This window comes from Rhincodon typus, chromosome 3, assembly GCF_021869965.1.
Source record: "Rhincodon typus isolate 14 chromosome 3, sRhiTyp1.1, whole genome shotgun sequence".
NCBI classification, from domain to species: Eukaryota; Metazoa; Chordata; class Chondrichthyes; order Orectolobiformes; family Rhincodontidae; genus Rhincodon; species Rhincodon typus.
Window position 1 is genome coordinate 123,047,347 of NC_063334.1, and position 23,466 is coordinate 123,070,812.

The window sequence follows — 23,466 nt, forward strand, 5'->3', positions numbered from 1 at the left end:
ATGCTGCTTGGCCTGCTGTGTTCATCCAGCCCTGCACCTTGTTGTCTCAATAGGCCAAATGTCTCTTTCTATGTTGTTTTGGTTCTATGCTGATTCTCTGCTCCACTGAAAATCTTACCATTCAAATTATATTTCCATTCTCTATTACTTTATATTGTCTACACTGAACTGTATCTGCTATCTATCTGTCCCGTCAGTGACCACGTGCAGTCTGCGTAACTTTCTGAACTCTTTTTATAGAGGATCACAGATAGATATGGCTGTTATATGGATAATGATACTGAGAGTTTGATGTGAGACTTTTAATTCAGGTCATAAAAGGTTCTATAGGTGAATCCAAAGTGTTTTACAGTCCGTGAAGGAGAGGCGATGACCTAGCGGTATTATCACTGGACTGTTAATCCAGAGATCCAGATAATGTTCTGGGGACCTGGGTTCGAATCCTGCCACAGCAGATGGTGGAATTTGAATCCAATAAATATCTGGAATGAACAATCTCATGACCACCATTGTCGATTGTCAGGAAAAACCCACCTGGTTCCCTAATATCCTTTTGGGGAAGGAAACTGCCATCCTTATCTGGTCTGGCCTACATGTGACTCCAGACCAGCAGCAATGTCGTTGAGTCTTAACTGCCTTCCGGGCAATTAGGGATGGGCAATAAATGCTGCCTAGTGACACCCTCGTCCTGTGAATGAATAAAGAAAAAAAAAGTGCTTTAGAAATGTATCGAGTTATAGCACAAGGCATGCATTAGCCGAATTGCTCAGAGCAAGTTCCCACAAACAGCAATGTGATAATGACCACGTTATTTTTTATTGATCGTCTTACCAGGCCATAGGCTGCTCTCTCCTTAGAGAAACAACTCGTGGTGTTTTAACCTGAGGGTCACCATGCTTCAGGCAAAGAGGGAGGTTGAGAAGGAGAACGCTTCATGGTAAACTCAGCCAGTACAGGAATTGAACCCCCACTGCTGATATCTCTTTGCATCACAAACCAGCCATCCAAACTAAACTCCTATTATTATAAAAATGTTGGTTGAGTGAGGCACATTGGTCGGGACATCCTAGAGAATCCCCCTTTTTATATCATGTAGGTCTTGGGAAATTGGACTTGAGGGAACATAAAACCTCAGATTAACGTGTCATCTGAAAGGTGTTACCTCTGATAGTGTTGCCCTGTCCCTGTACTGCATTGGAGTCTCAGACTGGATTATGTCCTGGAGCCCATGTTGTAGGAGGAACCTTTTAGGAATATAGCACTGTTGGATGACTGACATTCTTCAATTAAATGCCTGCTCCAGGAGTCGAGCTGTGAGGGTGGTGGTCTATCCTGTTGGTATCTGAAGCTGGCATTGTGTCGGAGAAAGCATCTACTGGTCAGGCTAAGCAAAGCTTCCCATGGCCAATATTGTTTTAGTAGAAACATCGCTCTTTCAATTCTGGCCTTTTGCTCATTCATGATTTTGATTGCTGAGGAGCAGTTTCAGCCTTAAACTCTGGAAATCCCTCCCTAAACCTCCTTACCTCTCCAACTCTCTATCCTCTCTTAAGCTGCTCCTTTGACCAAGTTTGTATTACCCCGTGCTATTAACCCCATATTAGACGTGGTGCTTATATTTTGTTTGATAATCGCTTCTGTGAAGTACTTTTGGCTGTTTTATTGCATTAAAGGCGGTATTAAAATGAAATTTTTGTTGTGTCCTTTATGGAGTGGACAATCCATGGCAACGTAGGGGCGGCACGGTGGCTCAGTGGTTAGCACTGCTGCCTCACAGCGCCAGGGACCCGGGTTTGATTCCAGCCTCTGGCAACTGTGTGTGGAGTTTGCACATTCTCCCATGTCTGTGTGGGTTTCCTCCCACAGTCCAAAGATGTGCAGGCTAGGTGGATTGGCCACGCTAAATTGCCCGTAGTGTTCAGGGATGTGTAGATTAGGTGGGTTCTGGTGGGGTGGGTCTGGGTGGGATGCTTTGAGGTTCGGTGTGGACTGGTTGGGCCGAAGGGCCTGTTTCCACACTGTAGGGATTTTATGATTCTATGATAACATTTTACTCATTTAAGCTTAGGATATGCTGAGTGATGATTATTGATCAAGCCCATCCATCTGCTGGGCTTAATATTTATTAAAGCTGTCAGAGGTTTTGGCTTTGCTGTGATTTTTGGATGTGTTTAATTTGAACTTATGTTCTCAAAGTTAAAAAGATGAGTATTGTACTTTCCATTCATGTAACAAAGTCTTGAACAGTTATAACAATAAGTTATTCCTTAAAGCACATGTTTAATTATTACACTGGCTGTACTGTGATTGCAGGGTTGTTACATCATAATTAAAAGCAATGCAAGCAGTTATTTAATATTTAGATTCTGTTTGATCAACTCTTAACATGTACACATGTATATGTGCATAAATGTAAGTGGATGTGGGCATGGGTGTATACATGTGTGGATATGTATATGGAAGGGTGTAGATGTGTGAGGGTGTTTGTGTGGGGATGTACAGTTGTTTTTTATGTGCACATGTATGGGCATGAGTGTATGTGTGTTTGCATGTGGGTATGTGCACATGTTTAAGTGTGTATGTGGTTTGGATTGTGCATGTACGTATATGATTGTGAGTACAGTCTGGAGGTGATTACAGTCAGACTTGGTTGCAAGGTCCTTCTGTGGAAACCTGCTGTCTGAATTTTGGACACATGAGGAATTCGAGGGCAGCTTCTTGTTAGTATAGAGGTTTGTTTCCCCACCGGTCACGCAGGAGACTGGGGTTCAATTCCCCGATGGGGAGTATGAAGTATACTGACCTAGAGTTTTAATTCTGGGGCAGCAAGGTGGTTCAGTGTTTTAGCACTGCTGCCTCACAGTGCCAGGGACCTGGGTTCGATTCCAGTCTCAGCTGACTGTCTGTGTGGAGTTTGAATGTTCTCCCCGTGTCTGTATGGGTTTCCTCTAGGTGCTCTGGTTTCCTCCCACAGTCCAAAAATGTGCAGGTTAGGTGGATTGGCCATGCTAAATTGCCCATAGTGTCCAGGGATTAGCCAGGGTAAACGTAGCGTTAAGGGAATAGGGTGGGGTGCTGGGTCTGGGTCGGATGCTGTTTGGAGGGTTGGTGAAAAAACGATGGGCCAAATGGCCTCTTTCCATACTGTAAGGATTCTATGATTCAATTAGGATCCTACTACCCAGCAAGAACCAGAACCCAACGTAGATCACCCAAGTACCACGGCCTGATCCTGCCAAAAGTACATGAAAGTATAAGAAATAGGAGCAGGAGTAGACAATTCAGCCCATCAAGCCTGCGCCAGCAACAGTACCATTTCGGCTGATCTTGGGATTCAACTCCACTTTCTTGCCAGCTTTACATATCCTTCAATTCCGGAGACCAAAATCTCTCTCGGTCTTGAATGTATTCAATGATTAAGCATCCACAGCCCCCTCTGGGTGGAGATTCAACAAAGTCTGAGTCAAAAAAAGTTCTTGTCCAAGTCATAAATAATTGGTTCCTTATCTTGAGATGCTATCCTCATGTTGTAGATTCCCCAGCCAGACAAATGGATCTTTCGGTGTCTACACTGTCAGTCCTCTGAAGAGTCTTGTCTGTTTCAGTGAGATGACCTCTCTCACTTTTCTAAACTCCAGAGAATTTAAACGCAATTTGCTCAGCTTCTGATCGTAGGACAACCCAGAGAACAATCTAGTGAACCTTTGCTGGACTGGCTAAAATATGTGCTGCCTTATATTTGGAGACCAGAAATGTAAACAGTCTCCCAAGTGTAGTCTTATAAAGATCCTCTGCAATAGCAGCAAAACCTCTTTAGTGAGGTAAACGTGGCACTCATCTACTTAATACCTTGCTGTACTCGCATGATAACTTTCTGTGCTCCATATGCGAGGACATCCAGGTCTCTCTGACCATCAACATTTACATGTTCCGTGACTGTTTGTTTTTAAAAAAAATTCTGCTTTTCTATTGTTACAATCAAAGTGAATAGCCTCCCACTTCTGCACGTTTATACTTCAGCTATTGCAGAAACAGAAATTACTGGAACAGCTCAGCAGGTCTGGCAGCGTCTGTGGAGAGAAATCAGAGTTAACATTTTGGTTGGACGTTCAGAGTTTTTCTAGCAATTTCTGTTTTTGTTTCTGATTTACAGCATCACAGTTCTTTCGGTTTTAATACTCCAGTCATCACCTTTGTTGCCCATTCAATGTTTGCTGAAATATCACTTTGCTGCCTCTTGATGTCCTCTTCACAGTTTACACTCCCACCTTGCTGCCAAATTAGGTACATTACTCTCCATGCCTTTGTCTGATTGTGAATAGCCGATTCCCGTGGAGCTCCACTCCTCTAGATCTGCCTCCTTGAAAATGTCCCATTGATGCCTACCCTTTGCTTCCTCTCTGTTAACCATTCCTCCATACATTCCCCTCAGAGACAGCCAGAACCTAGTGAGGTCTTGCAGGAGGGGTTCAGGAAGGTGATAATGGATCGAGGGAAGAGGTAGGGAGATAATAAGTTTATTAATAATGGTGAGTCGCACAAACCAAACAATGAGATCTGGTCATTTGGAAACACGTAGTCAGTATTCTCCATACCCGCAGCTCTTTGCCAGATGGCTGTTGATTAATTTATTGAGGGCTGCTAAATTTTTAAACTCTGTCAGATGGGATATTGCAGAGTCCCTTTTCTGGTTGCCTGTAAACTCAGAACCGGGCTATACCTGCCTCAGCTGGGAGTTACTGTCCATCAGTGAACTGTAGGGCAGAATTCAGACAGAAGGATATTTGTCCCACATGCCCCTGCCCTTGTGATGATTGATTAGGCTGGAGAGCTGAATCAGAGACCCCCAATGACCAGGTGGGCACAAGAAATTGGGACAGTTGAACCATCCAGATAGAGCACAGAGGCTGAGGAAGTGCGAGTTTCGGCAAGACCTTCGGAACTCCCCAGAGTGCTTCACAGTCACTGGGGGCACTTTAGAAGGGTATTCACTGTTGTAATGTGGGAAAAGCAGCAGCCAGTGCATTTATAGCAAGATCCCATTGACAGCAAGAGATAAATGACCAGATAATCCATGTTGCAAGATTCAGTGATTTTATTCAGGTGAAAATGGTTGGAAGCGTTTGTGAAGTGCCATACACGCCCATGCACCACGCACATGCTCCCCCACATACATGTTTCTGTGAGGTTGCTAAAGCTTATGGACTGTAGATATGAATCCAATTTGCTCACAAACTGTTCTTCCAGCCCTGCATCCTTTTCCAAAGTTCCTTTACACGAACCAAACAGCCCACTCTTAGTGTTCCTGACAAAGGTACTGAGTTCTTCACCTGCTTTTGCCTTAGTGATGGACATTAGGCAATCTCAATTCTATGATTCATCAGCGAAGCCATCCTGAGCCGAACAGTAGCAGCTGCCGGCAGACTACCCCAGGAATCAAGCAAGCAGCCAACATGGCACTTTGAGGGTTATATCACAAGAGCAGGCAGCAGAAAGGTTGTCTGATCAGATTAGGAGACTGAAGAGGAATTATTCGAGGTGTATGTTAAAAGGATTTGATAAGTGAAGACATGGAGAAGCATTAAATCTGTCAAAGGAATTGAGAACAAAGGAGTTTAAGGTTAAAACTGAGGTAAATCATTGTATAGCAGGTCAAGAATTCACTTCTTCGCACCAGGCTGTGGAATAAATATCTAATTCTTCCTATCAAAAGAATGTTGGTACATTTAAAATTTCATTTCTTGTGGATGTCACTGCCTGAGCCAGTATTTATTGCCCGTCCCCAGTTGCCCTTGAGAAGGTGGTGGTGAGCTGCCTTCTTGAACTGCTGCAATCTGTGTGCTGTACAGTGACCCCATAATGCCTTTAGGGAGGGAATTCCAGGATTTTGACCCAGCGACATTGAAGGAACAGTGATATATTTCCAAGTCAGGATGGTGAGGGGCTTGGAGGGGAACTTGCAGGGGGATGGCATTCCCATGTATCTGCTGTTCTTGTCCTTCTAGGTAGTAGTGATTGTGGGTGTGGAACAAGAGGGTTGTGGTGATGAAGGTGTAAAATGTAGAGGAGATAATGGGGATTTATGATGGAGTTGTAAGGTGTCGGGTGGGGGTAACAGAGGAGATGTATGGTGTGGAGGAGGCAATGGGATTGGAGTAAGGTATAGGGAGTTAATGGGAGAAATATAGTGGGCTAACAGGAAAAGCATCAGGTGTTTGAAGTAAGGGAGAAGCTGTAAGGTTTTGGGGTGATGGTGCAGTTAAGGGGAAGGTGATTTGTTTGGGATGTGATGACAGAAGGGGAGGAGGAAGTATCCAGGGAACTGGGATCTAGACAGAGAAGAGAGTGAGAGGGAAGCAGGAGGGGGGCTAGATAGGTCTGATGGAGGTACAGAAGGAGAGGAGATGAGGTGGGGCTGGAGGAGTGGGATGGGAAGATAACCGTTTGGGCCCGTTGCTGTAATAACCACATTTGAAGTAATCATTTGGTGAAAACTGACAGTTATTTATGCAACTTCCCCAGAGACCATTGAGAAAGTGTTTGTTAAAATCTAGAAGTTAGTAAACAGTTCCTTCTGCTCTTCTGACTTTCTAAAGGAGCAGAACATTCCCAGGTCGTCCCTGAGTCAGATGTCAACAGAATCAGGACCCAGTCACAAACCAGAAAACACATCCCACAGGCAGACAGCCCCGGAGTGTTGTTGTGAAGGGATCTCAAACAATGCAGCACACCCTGAGGACCACACTGCAGTCTCAGCCTGGTTACTGGGCTATGGAGAGGGACTTGGTTCAAAATATTGTACCGAGTCCAGAGGGAGACTACTTGACCTGTGATTTGTAAAATAATAGAATAGCCTCTTGGGAATTGAATGGGAATTGGGTGCCATTTCATATTTCAAATTAGCAAAGAAAAGTCAAACATGCATGTATTGTTTATTGGTACCTGGTGTTCAAAATCATGAGGGGTCTGGGCAGATTGGAGAAAAGGAAAATACTCAACCCATTGGTGAAGGGATCAAGAAAGTGTGGGTGCAGATTTGTGATCAGTGAGAAAAGCAAAGCCAATATGAGGGTTCGCATTTTTACGGGGTGAGGACTGCACTGTGTTATGGGGAGAAGGTAGGGGACTGTCAATAGATGAATTGCTTTTGATGGGCCAAACAGCCTCCTGTGCTGTAATAATTCTGTGATACTGCACTGGTCCAAACCCAATCCACAGCCAGTGAAGTACTTCTTCAAATTTCGCCAACATGGAGAATGTGGCAGCAAATTTGCACACAGTGAGATCCCACAAATGGTCATATGATATTGGTCAGTGCTTTTCTAGTGACCCAGGACACTGGGGAAAATTCCTCTGCTTTTCTCTGAAGTGTTACAACATGCGATGCTTTACATTTAGTAAAGGAAAAGGGACAGAGGTAGTGATGCATTTTTAAATTAGGTTTGGTTTGGCCTTGTCATTTTTTTTATTCAGTTGTGCAAAGGAAATGGGGGAGGGGAGTTCTGTAAGGCAGTCCTGTGGTTCAGTGCACAGACCAGAGTAAATTGAGCAGTGTATGAGTAGCACATCCAGACGGCACGGGGCTCGGGGAGGTGGAGAGAAGTGGTAGTAGAGCTGAATGATTGCGAAATGATGCCTGGCCAAACACATTTTCTGGGCATTTCTACAAAAAAGGGAAGAGAGCTGTTGCTGGAAGCTCCCTTTGGAACTCTAGAGCTGTAGGCATTTCAGACGGTGCTTAATTGCTTTGGTTTAAAAACAACTTCCCCCACCCCCCCAAGAAAACCCCACACCCCACACACAGGCTCACACACACGCATTCATTCTCTGATACATTCACACATACAGACATATGCAGATACACAAGCATACTCCACACACTCTGAGATACATACTCACGGGCACACTTGCATACAGACAGACACACAGGCACAACATGTACTCACTCTCATACGTATACACTCATGCAGACACACATACTGACAGCATAAACACTGCTTCAACACACACAAACGTGCTCACTCACTCCCTGAAACGTGTAAACTCCGGGACATTGACACACACACACATGCACACAACTCTTACACATTCTCCCACACTTGCACTCTCAGACTCACATTGCAATTGCTTCTTTGCTAATGAGGGGGAAAAATGAGTAGTTGGGGTATGGAATATATTACCTGGAAATGTGGTGGAGGCAGGTTCAATTGAGACATTCAAGAGAATATTGGATGATTATTCAAAAGAAACAGTATGCAGTGTTATCAGGGATAAAGAACAGAGAAATTGCATCATAAGAAATATGAACACAGGTAGACCATTCAGTCCGTTGAACTGCTCTATCATTCAATGAGATCATGGCTGATCTGATAACCCTCAATTCCACTTTCCCCTGCCTTTTCTCTGCCTTTTTGTGGTGGGACCAAAGAGTCTGTTTTCATGCTGAATAACTCCTAAATCATGTTGTTCTGTAGCTTTCCGCAGTCTTTTTCATTTAAATAATATTCAGCTCCTCTGTTCTTTCTCCCAAAGTGCATAACCTCACATTTCCCCAGATTATATTCCATCAGCAAAGTTTTTGTCCATTCAGATAACTTGCCTATATCCCTCTGCAGACTCTTTGTTACCCTCGCCACTTGCCATCTAAGTCATTAATATATATTGTATAAAACTGTGACCCCAGCACTGATCCCTGTGGCACTGCACAAGTTGCAGGTTGCCATCCTGAAAATGCTCCCCCTTATCCCAGCTCTCTGTTTTCTGTTAGTTACCCAATCCTGTATCCATGCTGCTGTTCTACCTCCAAACCTTGTGCTCTTTTCTTATTAAGTAGCTTAATATGTGATACTTTATCAAATGCCTTCTGAAAATTCAAATTCAAATATTCCACTGATCTCAGCTTTGATCTCTTTGTACCCAAAATGGCCATAAAAATCATAACCATTAACTACTATTTGTGCCATTAATAAATTTGTTTTAACTACTGTATGCATTCAAGTGAAGAGCAATTAATGTTTTCCCTTTTGTTTTTACTATTTTCCCCCCTTTTGATCCTAATTACTGCTGTTTTTCTATGTTGGTAAACTCTTTTTCTCCCTGCCCCAACCTGGGTAATGATATCCAAATAGTTGTGTTGTAGTGTTACTCTTGCTTTATAAGCCTACACTTGCCCTTTCCCAAACCCTACCACCTCCCCTTCTAATTAGTTTAAAGCCACCCCTACAGCCCTGGTTATTTGATTTGCCAGGAATAAATAATAAGTAATTGTTGTCCTTGATGGTACCAGTGATGTTGATAGGACTGTGACATTGATGTGAGGGGGTTGATTTTCCATGAGGCTGTGGGTGAGGGGTCAGAATGTTGGGACCTGGCTGGGGGATGTGTAGATAGCCACGAGGCTGCAGATGTGGGTGTGAGAGATGTGTCTGTGCAATAATTATAAAGTTAATAGAAAGTAAATGTAAGTGGAAATAACTTCTCAATAAGTGTCAATATTTATGCTTTGTCGTCTACCAAGTTGACACTGCGTGGTTTCTCCTGTACCAGGCTGTGATTTGCTGTGTTTTTGAACACTCTGTTTGTACCTTGTCCACACTCCTGTTAATCAGAAAAGATAAGGTTATCCAGTACTTTCATATTTATATCTCCAGCATCTGCAGTACTTTGCTTTGATTTAAGATAAGGACCCTCTCTTGGATTTGATATCATAGTGTTGCCTGTGTCTGGGGTAGCCTGAAACAAAGACACCTATCAACTAACCACAACAGGACAAGATAGAGCCTCCTCACACTGACCTGGTCAGCTGTGGAACCTCCTTGTCAAGAGGCAATGAAAGCCTTGGGATGATGTAATCCACCTCAGATTGGTTGAGGTTGGTTCGCCATTTGGATGTGTTTGAAATGCTCCTGTGTCAGTGTCCTGATTCCTCCTCTTCACACACTTGTATTTGGTTATTTAATTTATCTGATGTAGATATCACAGGCAAGGATACCATTTAGTGCACATCCCTAATTGTTCTTGAGAAGGCGGTGGTGAGCTGTCTTCTTGAACCACTGCAGTCCATGTGCTGTAGATTGACCCACAGTGCCATTACTGAGGGAGTTTGATCCAGTGACAGTGAAGGAACAGTGATATATTTCCAAATCAGGATGGTGAGTGGCTTGGAACGGAACTTGCAGGGGGCGGTGTTCCCATATGTCTGCTGCCCTTGTCCTTCTGGATGGAAGTGGAAGTGAGTTTGGAAGGTGTTGTCTGAGGATCTTTAGTAAATTTCTGCAGTGCATCTTGTAGATAGTACACACTGCTGCTACTGAACGTTGGTGGTGGAGAGAGTGAATGTTTGTGGGTATGGTGCCAATCAAGTGGACTGCTTTGTCTTGGATGGTGTCCAGCTTCTTGAGTGTTGGTGAGCAGCAGATGGGCTTTTCCATCACTTAAGTAGTTTCGTGATCATCAACACTGAGACTAACTTTGTATTATTTAAATTTCCCAACTCAGTGCTGTAATGTGAGCTTGTGTCTCTGTATGAAAGTCCAGACCTCTGAAATACTGGTGCTCCCGCTTCCTCTTGCTGTACACGATCACGATGTTTCGGAAGATATCCGATTGTCCTACTAGAGCGACCAGGTTGTGATTTGGTGACCCACTAGGGGACTCCTGGATTACTGCTGTAACAGTCCATGTCTCTCCACAGGTACGACACCGGATATCTGGGCAGGTGATGGTTCTCAAGATGAATAAGCTGCCGAGTAACCGCGCCAACATGCTTCGTGAGGTGCAGCTGATGAATCGGCTCTCGCACCCCAACATCCTGCGGTGAGCTCTTTGCTGTTAATTTCTCCTTCTTTGTCTCTCTGCCACACTCCTCTCCTTAAAACCTACAATCTCAACTTCAGTTCTGCATCAGTCTCGAAGTGTAAGTATCACTGGTAAGGCCAGCATTTACTGTCCATGTTTTCTTGGGGCAATTGATGCTGGACACCTTCCTTGTGAAGCTCTTGTGTAGGTCATACTGTTTGCAAAGGATATTCAAGTGATTTGATTCAGTGACAGTGAAGAATTGACTGCTGTGTGTCAAGGTCAGGATGGTTTGTGCCTTTAAGGAGACCAAGGGGATGACCCTCCACTGCCCCTACTCGCCCACTGCCACATTGCTGCTGTCCATGACTTTCCAGATCATAGGTTTGGGATTTGCTGCATTTTTCTCGGATGCTCTATCCCCACTGATTCCTTTGATAATATTCCACGTGTATCTCGTTCAATCTGCCTCGTTGTTTCCCACAGCGAGAACATTTCCTTCTCTTGAGTCAGTGATTCCTTGAACATGTTGAGAGAGAGCGGTTTCAGGACTTTAGGGGAATCAAAGGTGATGGGGAGCAGGTAGAATAGTTGAGTTAAGGTCAATATCAGATCAGCTTTGATCCTATTGAGTGGCAGAGCAGGCTCTAGGGGCTGAATGGCCTAATAGGGAGGTGGTGGCTTAGTGGCAATGTAGAAACTTAGAAACATAACATAAAAGATAGGAGCAGAGGAGGCCGTTTGACCCTTCGAGCCTGCTCCACCATTCATCACAATCATGGCTGATGGTCCAACTCAATAGCCTCCTCCTGCTTTCTCCCCATAATCTTTGATCTCATTCGCCCCCAAGTGCTATATCTAGTCACCTCTTGAATACATTCAATGTTTTAACATCAACTACTTCCTGTGGTAATGAATTCCACAGGCTTGCCACTCTTTGGGTGAAGAAATGTCTCTTCTTCGTTCTAAATCGTCTACTCTGAATCCTCGTACTGTGACCCCTGGTTCTGGACATACCCACCATCAGGAATATCCTACCTGCATCTACCCTGTCCAGTCCTTAGAATTTTATAAGTTTCCTGTGATCCTCCACCGCGCCACCACCCCCCCAACCAACTATTCATCTGAACTCCAGCAAAAACAATCCTAACCTAGTCAATCTGTCCTCAGACGTCAAACTCGCCATCCCCGGAATCAGCTGGTAAACCTTTGCTGCACTCCCTCGAGAGTAAGAGCATCTTTCCTCAGAAAAGGAGACCAAAACTGCACACAATATTCCAGGTGTGGTCTCGCCAAGGCCCTGTATATCTGCAACAACACATCCCTGCTCCTGTACTCCAAACCTCTCGCAATGAAGGCCAACGTACCATTTGCCTTCATTACCCCCTGCTGCACCTGCATGCTTACATTCAGTGACTGGTGCACGAGGACACCCAGGTCCACTGCACACTCCCCTCTCCCAATTTACAGCCAATTAGGTGGTAATCTGCCTTCTTGTTTTTGCTTCCGAGGTGAATAACTTCACATTAATCCAAATTATAATGCATCTGCCATTGATTTGCCCACTCACCCAATCTGTGCAGAGCATGCTGAAGGATCTCTGCATCCTTGTCACAGTTCACCCTCCCATCCATCTTGGTATCATCTGAAAACTTGGAGATTTTACGTTTTGTTCCCTCCTCCAAATCATTCCTAATATATTGTGAATAGCTGGGGTCCCAGCACCGATCCCTGTGGCACTCCACTAGTTACTGCCTGCCAATTTGAAAAGGACCCATTAATTCCTACCAAGATGTATAGCTGGACTAGTAATCGGAACTTGATTTATATTCTGGGGGTATAGGTTTGAATAACACTAGGACGTGTGGTGAAATTGAATTCACTTAAAATCTGGAAATGAAAAGCTAGTCTAATCATGACCGTGAAACTACTGCTAATTATTATTTTTTTAAAAATCTGGTTCACTAATGTCCTTTTAGGGAAAGAAACTGCCATCCTTACCTGGTCTAGCCTACATGTGACTCCAGACCCACAGCAATGTGGTTGACTCTGAACTACCCTATGGTCAATTGGGGATGGACGATAAATGCTGGCCCAGCCAGCAACACTGACATCCCAGTAACCAATAAATAAAGAAAATTCCTGCTCCTATTTCTCACAATCTGCCCACAATGTCAAATTAGATTTTACATGTTTGGGCAAGGTACACAAGTCTTATCAGGAAGTTGGTTCATCCATCTCATTCTCATTCCCAAGTTCAGAGTCACAATCAGCAGCCTGCCTACCATATGTAAGGAAGTAATTAAGTGACAATTGACCTTGTTAAAGCTGAACTGATCTGAGTATGACAGTTTCATTGACATAATGGGGTCAGCTAGGGTTAGAGTGGGATTGACGATTTTCATTTTTAAGAACAGAAGTTTCAGAAAAGCTCAGCAGGTCTGGCAGCATCTGTGAACAGTTCTAAGGAAGGGTCACTGGACCCGAAACGTTAACTCTGATTTTTTTCTTCACAAATTGAGCTTTTCCAGCAATTTCTGTTTTTGTTCCTGATTTACAGCATCCGCAGTTCTTTCGGTTTCATTTTTGTGAAGTTCTGAAAACATTGGGAAGGAAATGGGTGTGCTTTCACTGGATGGTACTCCACACCACCCTTCCTGAAAAGGACCACACCCTCTTCCTTCCCACAGGGCAGGGGAGGTGATGGCTGGTGGTATTATCGCTGGACTGTTAATCCAGAGACCCAGAAAATGTTCTGGGGACCCGGATTCGAACCATGGCAGATGGTGGAATTTGAATTCAATAAAATATCTGGAATTAAGAATCTAGTGATGACCGTGAATCCATTGTCAATTGTTGGAAAAACCCATCTGGTTCACTAATGTCCTTTTAGGGAAGGAAACTGCCATCCTTACCTGGTCTGGCCTACATGTGACTCCAGACCCACAGCAATGCGATTGACTCTGAACTGCCCTCTGGGCAATTAGGGATGGGTAATAAATGCTGCCTAGCCAGCGATGTCCTCATCCTGTTGATGAATAAAGGACAGGCTTTTTTTTTTAAAACCCCTCCCCTTTTGCTCGCTCTCCCTGTGTTGTTGAAAGAGCCTCAGCCCAGAGCCTCCAGTTGTGTCTGGATCTGGGATCCATTGGGTCTCCTGAATGAGACCTGGAATCCTGGCAACACCAGATCTTGGGGCTGAGCTGGGACTGATTGGCTCCAGAGGTTGAGGCTTCCTCCCAGTGGGGATGGGGGTTGGTTCTGCCTCCTGCTGCACATTATGTCTGGGAAGGGGGATGGTGGGATGTTCACCAGCCACTAACTGTGTTTCCTGGTGGTTGGAGATGGGGTGCGGTAGTAATGGTGGTCAAGCCGCCTGAGCCTTCAGTAATTTTCCATCTGGTCATAGAATCATAGAATCTGTACAGTGTGGAAACAGGCCCTTCGGCCCAACAAGTCCACACCGACACACAGAACATCCTACCCAGACCTATCCCCCTAATCTACACATCACTGAACACTATTTAGCATGGCTAATCCGCCTAGCCTTCACATCTTTGGATTGTGGGAGGAAACCAGAGCACCCAGGAAACCCACGCAGACACTGGGAGAACGTGCAAACTCCACACTGACAGTCGCCCGAGGGTGAAATGGAACCCAGGTCCCCGGCGCTGTGAGGCAGCAGTGCTAACCACTGTGCCGCCCACTATCCTGATGCTGCTCATTGACTGTAGTAGTCTCTGGTTCCTCAGCTGCTCCAGACTAAAGCTCCAGGGTTTCTGTTCCACTCTCTTCACAGCCTCATGTTTCTCTGTCTCTGCCACATTGTCCAGCCCCAGAGCACCAGGCAAAACAACTTTTCATTCATCCTCAGGCCTCTCTGCATCTCTCACCCTTGACAGCTGCGTGTTCAATCATGTATGACCTACTCAGTGGAGTTCACTCCCTGTGACTCATTGAGCAGAAAGTTAGCCTAAGGTTTGAAACAATAGCATGTAAATAATCCAACTGGGGAAGGGTCATATGAGACCTGATATTGGGGAATGAGACCGGCCAGGTGAAGTTTTAGTGGGGGAGCATTTCGGGAACAGAGATCATAATTCTGTAAGTTTTTAAATTGTGTGTTGCTACAGGCTTACCAGATCATAGGGCTGCTCTCTCGTTACAGAGAAATGACCAGTGGTGATTTAACCTAAGGGTCATCATATCTCGGGCAAGGGAAAGGTTGAGAAGGAGAGTCCTTATTGGTAACCTCAGCCAGTGATGAGAATTAAACCATCACACTACTTTGCAAACTAATTGTGCTACTTATGAATAAGCATAAGAGTAGTCCTCGGGTATAAGGACTCAACTGGGGGAAGGCTAAGTGTGCCAAATTGAGGATAAATCCACATCTGGCATGTGAGAATCTTTTAAAGCATGCGGGATCAGCCTGTTCCCGTGAAAATGAAGCTTAGGGATGGCAAGATGCAGGAACATTGAATGACCAAAGAAATTGAAAGCTTAGTCAGTAAGAAAAAGGAGGCATACATTGGGTTTAGTAAACTGAAGACAGGCAGGGCTCTCAAAGAATACAAACAAAGCAGAAAAGAACTCAAAACAAGGAATTAGGAGGGCTAAAAATGTCTTTGGCAAACAGGATTAAGGCACTTTATACATATTTAGGGAGCAGAAGGATAAGGAAAGGGTAGGTCTACTCCAGGATAAAAGAGGGAATCTATGCGTGCAGCTGGAGGAAGGGGGTAATTTTCTTAATGGAAACTTTGTATCGGTATTCGCAAAGGAGAAGGAAGTGGTGGATGGTGAGTCTCAGAAGGGGTATGTTGATATTCTGGGAAATGTCAATATAAAAAAGGAAGAGGTGCTGGGTGTTTGGAAAAGTATTGAAGTCTGTTGACCAGATTTATCGAGAATGCTGAGAGAAACAAGTGGGGGAGATTGCTGGGGCTTGGTACAAAATCTTTTTGTATCCTCTTTAGCCACAGGAGAGGTCCCAGAGGACTGGAGAATAACCAATGTTGTTCCTTTAAGAAGGGCAACAAGGATGATCTGGGCTGGCGAGCCTTATATCAGTGGTAGGGAAATCATTCAGGAAGATTCCTAGGGACAGGATTTATTCACATTTGGAAAAATATGGGTTTATTGGCAATAGCTTTGTGCGGGGAAGGTTGTATATCACAAACTTGATTGAGTTTTTTCAGGAAATAACAGAGATGATTGATAAGGGCAGGGCAGTAGTCATTGTCTGTCTATATGGACTTTCTCAAGGAAAGGCCTTTGACAAGGACCTTTGACATGGCAGTCTGATACATGGGATCCACGAAGAACTGGTAAAATGGATACTTTGAGAAATTGCAGATGGAGTTTAAAGTGGGGTGATGCATTTTTTTGAAGATCTAATGCAAGAGGGAAGTATACAGTAAATGGCAGAACCCTTAGTAGTGTCAACATACAGAGGATCTAGGTGTACAGGTCCACAGTTCCCTGAAAGTGGCAACACCAGTGAAAAAGGTGGTCAAGAACGCATCATCGATCAGGGCATAGAGTATAAAAATTGGCAGTCATGTTGCCGCTGTATAGAACTTTAGTAGACCACGTTTGGAATATTGTGTATGGTTCTGCTCACCATAAAGATGTGGAGGCTTTGACAAGGGTTACAGAAAAGATTTACCAGGATGTTGCCTGGTTTGGAGGGTATTAGCCATTGGGAGAGATTGGACAAACTTGGTTTGTTTTCACTTGAACATCAAAGGCTAAGGGCAACCTGGTAGAAGTTTACAAAGTTATGAAAGTCATGGACCGAATGGATAGTTGGAGTCTTTTCTCCCAGGGTAGAAATGCCAATTACCAGGGGACATTGGTTTGAGGGAAAAGGGGGAATGTTTAAAGGAGATGTGACAGGCAGGTTTTTACAGAGGCTGGCAAGTGCCTGGAGTGCGCTGCCAGAGGAAGTGTTGGAGGCAGATACAATAGCAATGTTTTAAGAGGCATCTTGACAGAGCCAGGAATAGGCAGGGGATACAGACTGCGTAGAGGCAAAAGGTTTTTAGTTTAGGAAGGCATCATGTGTTGGCACCGGCTCCTGTGCTGTACTGTTTTTGTTTTCCTTTTAAGTTCACCTGATCGGACAGATTGGGCTGATTTTGGAATCTCATCCTGAAGGGGGACTTGAACCCACAACCTCCTGAATTCTACCAAACCATGAATGTAGACCCCATTCCACAGCAGTCTGTTGTTTCCAGAGCCAGGGAAGTGAAAAGGAAATGTGGAGCCAATCAGCAAGGCTGAAGAAAAATAATGGGAGCAATGAAGGAGATGAAAGACACGATACGTCTGGGGTTTAAAAATAACTCAAAAGAACTGCAAATGCTGGAAATCAGGAACAAAACCAGAAATTTCTGGAAAAGTTCAGCAGGTCTGGCAGCATTTTTGTGGGAGAAATCAGAGTTAATGTTTCGGGTTCAGTGACCCTTCCTCGGAACTGATAAGTCTGGGCTTTTTTCCTTGGAGGGAAGGCTGAGGAGAGATATGACTGAGGTGTGCAATGTTCTGAGGGGATAGACAGGGAGAAACATTTTTCCCTAATAAAGAGGTCAGTAACTGGAGGGCACAGGAGCAGGAGGTTTCAAAGGAGTTTGAGGGAAAAATCTGTTCACCCAGAGGGTGGTGGGTATCTGGAATTCACTGCTTAAATGGTTGGGAGAGGCAGCAACCCTCAAGATTTTTAATGAGCACTTGAAACACCATTGCATACAAAGTTATGGGCCGCATGCTGTAAAATGGGATTTGAACAGATGGATTTTTGATGACCAGCACAGACACAATAGGCTGAAAGGTCTCTATCTGTTCGCTGAAAACTCTGACTCTATTATGCAAAAATAAAGAAAGGACTTGCAATCCTGTGGCACCTACACATCTTCAGGACAGCTCAGAGCTGTATATGTAACAAACTACTTTTTACCATAAGACCGTGAGACCAGGGCAGGAGTAGGTCATTCAGCCCATTGAGTATGCTCCACCATTCAATGCAATCTTGGCTTTTTGACATGTAGTTTAATGTAGAAAAGATGGCAGCCAATTCATACGTAGCAAGATACCATAAACAGAATAATCCACTGTTTCTTCACTGATATTGGACGAGGTGTAAATATTTACCAGGAAATCACCCCTACCTGACTTCAAAAGCAGTGTCACGGGGTTCCTTCCAAGGCCATCCCAGGGAGGGCGATGAGGGGGTGCACGTGGTGATCTTCATTTCTGATCCATCTGAAAGGCTGCGCCTCTGATGGTTTGGCATTCCCTCTGTACTGCACTGAAGGACCAGCTTGGATTTGTGCAGAGAAAGAAGTTACATTCAATGAGGGTGGAGGGACAGTGAGACTTTGTAAAACAATCTCAAGTCTCTAGGTGGGGCTTATTAATCTTGAAGGCTGAAATCAATTTCTTCCCACCACTGTTTTGACAAGAGGTGACAACTTGTTGATAATCGGAGTAATTTGGTCTGCTCTCATATTTTATACGCATGGACAGTACAACTATCCTGAAATAAAACCTTTGCTGGAGAAACTCAGCAGTTCTGGCAACATCTGTAGAAAGAGAAACAAAGTTAATGTTTTGAGTCCAATATGCCTCTTCCCATTGTGTTCTTAGGACATGGGGCTGTGCAATAGGGGCATATGTTATTTACTGGTGTGTCCTCCTCCTCTGTGTGGCTTTACAACAACTCTACATTGCAGAGCTGTGGTCAGTCTTTACATCAGAGCCAGAACCAGGCTGTGAGTGTAATTAAATCCTCATCACGGAACTCCGATATCCCGCTGCAGTTTATAAAACATACAAAGTGATTTAAATTGCTAGAAGCTGAGCCCTGTCAGAGCCTCCCTGTCCTGGGTGCAGATGGTAGTGAAGGGTAGAACAGGTGCTAACTGGACCATGTGCTGTGGGTTTGTGAGCAGCTCCTTTGCAATGTGATGGACGGTTGCAGAGACACAAGCCCACAATTCTGGCTGATATGCTCAGCACATCTGGCAGCATCTGTGAAGAAAAAAAATCAGTTAACGTTTCAGTCACCGGACCCGAAATGTTAACTCTGTTTTCTTCACAGATGCTGCCAGACCTACTGAGGTTTTCCAGCAACTTCTGTTTTTGTTCCTAATTTACAGCATCTTTTGGTTTTTATTCTGGCTGATTTTCCTGGAGCAGTAATGGAGTGCAGCACAGTCACACGCTATACCTTTTGGGTGATCTCTTGCCCACCCACCTTCTGAGGTAAAACAGAGAAAAATAGGAGCAGGAGTAGGCCATTCGGCCCCTCGATCCTGCTCCAATGTTCAATATGATCGGTCCCCCATTCCTGCTTTCTCCCATATCCTTTGATCCCTTTAGTCCTAAGAACTGTATTTAACTCTTTCCTGAAAATATTCAATATTTTGGCCTCCACTGCAGATAATTCCACAACCTCACCACTCTGGGTGGAGAAATGTCTCCTTATTTATGTCCTAAATGGCCTACCCTATATCCTCAGACTGTGGCCCCTGGTTCTGGACTCCCCAGTCATTGGGAATATCCTTCTTTCTTTTACTCTGTCTAATCCTGTTAGAATTTACTAGCTTTCTATGAGAACCCCTCTCATTGCTGTGGTTGGTTCGCCCGCTGAGCTGGTTCATTAGTTCGCAGACATTTCATTACCCTGCTGGGTAACATCATCAGTGCAGCCTCTGATGAAGCGCCGTTGTGTTTTCATGCCTGGAGGCTCAAGTGACACCATCTCCACAGACAACATGGTAAAACTACTGGACCTATGCCTCACGACCCACTTTGCCTTTTAATGGCCAAATCTACAAACAGATCAACGGGACACCCATGCGGTCACCTATCTCTGGACTCTTAGCAGAAGCGGTGATGCAGAGACTCAAAAGCATGGAACTTCCACTAATCCAACCCAAATTTATGGATTTGATACGTGGATAACACTTTTGTCATCATCAAACGGACCAAACTAGAGGAGACACACCGACTAATAACACTCTCATCGGCACCAAATTCATCAGGGAAGAGGAAAATAACGAACAGCTCCCATTCGTGGATGTCATGGTAGGATGCAGGGCCAACAGGGAATTCCTAACGAAGGTACACAGGAAGGCCACACACACTGATCAAGTCCTGAATTTCAACAGTAACCACCCTAACACCCACAAACGAAGTTGCGTGAAAACACTATTTAAACGAGAGACAACACACTGCAACAACCCAGAACTACGCCAGAAAGAAGAAGAATACCGCCACCAAGTCTTTAAGGACAACGGATATTCGAACAACTGGATCCGACGATCCCTATCACAGGAAGATACTACGCTCCCTAACACACTCATCATGCTACCATACATCAAGAACATATCCACAAGACCATTGGGCATCAGAGTAGCACACAAACCCACGTCAACCCTACGCCAACTGCTAACTGGAACCAAAGACTATACCCACTATTGACAGAACCAATGTGATCTACAAGATCCCATGCAAGGACTGCGACAAACATTGCATTGGACAAACAGGAAGAAAATTGGCCACTAGAGCACATGAACACCAATTAGCAACAAAAAGACATGACCAATACTCACTCATCTCCATCCACATGGATAAGGGACAACACCAGGATACTGGGACAGGCCAAACAGAGACAAGCACGGGAATTCCTAGAGGCCTGGTTCTCCACCAAGAAGGCCATCAACAAGCACGTGGAACTAGACCCTATATATACACCACTGCAAAGGAAAACAGGAAATGAGGTAATCAAATCCAATGATCCCAGAGATTAAATATCTGGCGGGAAAACACAACAGCGCATCATTTGGAGGCTGCACTGATGATGTTACCCAGCATGGTAACGAAACATCTGCGAACTAATGAACCAGCTTGGCGAGTGAACCAACCACAGCATCCACAACCCGAGCTACAAATCTACTCAAGAATCTTATCACCCCCCAACTGTCATTGTTGTAAACTCCAGTGAATGTGAATGTAGTCCTAACCAATCCAGTCTCTCTTCATGTATCTTAGAAACATGGAAAACAGGAGCAGGAAGAGGCCATTTGGCCCTTCAAGCCTGCTCCACCATTCTTCACTATCATGACTGATTGTCCAACTCAATAGCCTAATCCTGCTTTCTCCCCATAACCTTTTTGATCCCATTTGCCCCCAAGTGCTGTATGTAGTCGCCTTTGGAATACATTCAATGTTTTGGCATCAACTACTTCCTGTGGCAATGAATTCCACAGGCTCCCCACTCTTTGAATGAAGGAATGTCTCCTCATCCTCATCCTCATCCTCATCCTAAATCATCTACCCCAAATTCTCATACTGTGACCCCTGGCTCTGGACACACCCACCATTGGGAACACCGTCCCTGCACCTACCCTGTCTAGTCCTGTTAGAATTTTACAAGTCTGTATGAGATCACCCCCCCCCTCATTTGTCTGAACTCTAGCAAAAACAATCCCAACCTAGTCAATCTCTCCTCATACGTCAGACCTGCCATCCCTGGAATCAGCCTGATAAACCTTTGCTGCACTCTCTCAAGAGCAAGAGCATCCTTCCTCAGAAGAGGACGCCAGAACTGCACACAATATTCCAGGTGTGGCCTCACCAAAGCCCTGTTCAACTGCAACAGTCCTGCTGCTGCATGAAAGGACCAATTCAGTATTTTCACAGAAGAGCAGGGGAGGTGTCCTTGTCTCCTGGCCCACATTTATCCCTCCATCAAGATCACAAAAGAAAAGCAGGGTTTCTGTTCATTGCCACATTGCTGGTTGTGGGAACTTACTGTGCACAGCTGATTTTCCTACATTGGAATGCTGGAAAAGGCTTTTTTTTAAAACATGCTCAGAAGTTAGAATTTGGAATCCGCTGCCTGAGACTGATTCAACTGAGATCTTCAATTCTGAAAAATTTGATAGTTACCTGTAGAGAGATTTTGTAGGTCTACGAGGTGAAGCTGGAGGATGGGACTAGATGAGTTTCTCTTGCAGAGAGTTGGTAAGATCATACAAATGACCGTTATCTGTGACAGGACCATTCTGACATCCTCAACTATTCAATGGAAAAAATATGCATAGGGGACACAATGGCATAGTTGTAATGTCACTGAACTAGAAATCCAGGGGCCCAGGCTCATGCTCTTGGGGACAGGAATTGACCCAGCAACACTGAAGGAATGGCGATATATTTCCAAGTCAGAACAATGTGTGGCTTGGAGGGGAACTTGCAGGTAGCAGTGCTCCCATGTATCTAGTACCCTTGTCTTTCTAGGTGGAAGTGGTCATGGGTTTGGAAAGTGCTGTCTGGAGGAGACTTGGTGAATTTCTGTAATGTGTCTTGTAGATGGGATATGCTGCTGCTATTGTCAACTTTTTGAAAGGATAGGCAGAACGGGGAGGCAGCTTTGTTAGTACGGGATTGAACAAGTGTGATCTCAAGAAATGATCTTGGATTGGAAGATGTATAATCCATATTGGTGAAAGTAAGAAATAACTACAGCAAAAAAAAATGGTGAGAGTAGTCCATAGTATCTATCTGGTTAAACAGAGAATCAATCAGAAGGTTATAAGGGCATGTAAAAAAGGCAGCATTTATCATGGGTGACATTAATCTTCATATAGATTGGACAGTCAAATTGGCAGAGGAAGCCGTGAGGAAGAATTCATGAAGTACATTTGGGACAGTTTCTGAGAACTAATACTTGGATCCAACCAGGGATCAGGCTATTTTGGATCTGGTGATGTGCAATGAGACAGGTTTGATAAATGATGTTAGAGTAAAAGATACCCTGGAAACAGTGACCATAACGTGATAGAATTTGGCATTCCATTTGAGAGGGAGGAACTTGTGTTGGAAACAACTATGCTTATAAAAGAGTAGTTACATAGGGATGACGGCAGAACTGACTGGATTGAACTGGGAAAGGACTTTAGCAGCAAAGATGGTTGAGGTACAATGGTTTTTAAGTTCATGGCTCACAACAAAGACAATATTCCAGTGAGAAAGAAGGATTCTAGGAAGGAGATAAGCCAATCATGGTTAATCAGGGAAGTTGAGGATAACGTCAAATTGACAGAAAAAATATACAATGTGGCAAAAGCTAATGGTAAACCAGAGAAGTTTTAAATGCCAACAAAACCATGATCAAAAATATAATAAAGAGGAAGATAAACTTTAAGAATAAACTTGCAAGTAATATCAAGATGGACATCAAGTGCTTCCTTAAATATATGGAAAGGAAGAGAGAAGCCAAATTAACATAGAAAATGAGGCTGGGGAAATAACAGGAAACCAGAAAATAGCAGAGGAGTTGAATAAACACTTTGTATCAGACTTCACAGTTGAAGACACTAATAGTTTTCCAAAAGTTCTCAATAATCAAGGGGATAAAAGAAGAGAAACTAAATACAATATGACCAGAGAAAAATATACTAATGAAACTAATGGGCTAAAGACCAATAAATCGAATGATGCCAACAGCATTGGTTCAATTCCCGCACTAGCAGAGGTTACCACAAAGGTCTCAACCTGTCCCCTCAAATGAGGTGTGATGACTTCAGGTTAAACTCTCTAGTTGTCTCTCTCTCTCTCTCTCTCTCTCATGAGAGAGCAGGCCTATCAGTAACCCTAGAT

General features: G+C 44.2%; 1 protein-coding gene across 1 annotated transcript in view; it reads left to right on the forward strand.

The window, feature by feature from the left end:
• Positions 1 to 23,466, forward strand: part of tesk1b (testis associated actin remodelling kinase 1b) — a 124,766-nt gene that overhangs the window by 23,879 nt on the left and 77,421 nt on the right. The window contains exon 2 of the mRNA XM_048594725.1: positions 10,694 to 10,815. Coding sequence (XP_048450682.1) covers positions 10,694 to 10,815 — 122 coding nt within the window. The remainder of the gene's footprint in view (positions 1 to 10,693; positions 10,816 to 23,466) is intronic.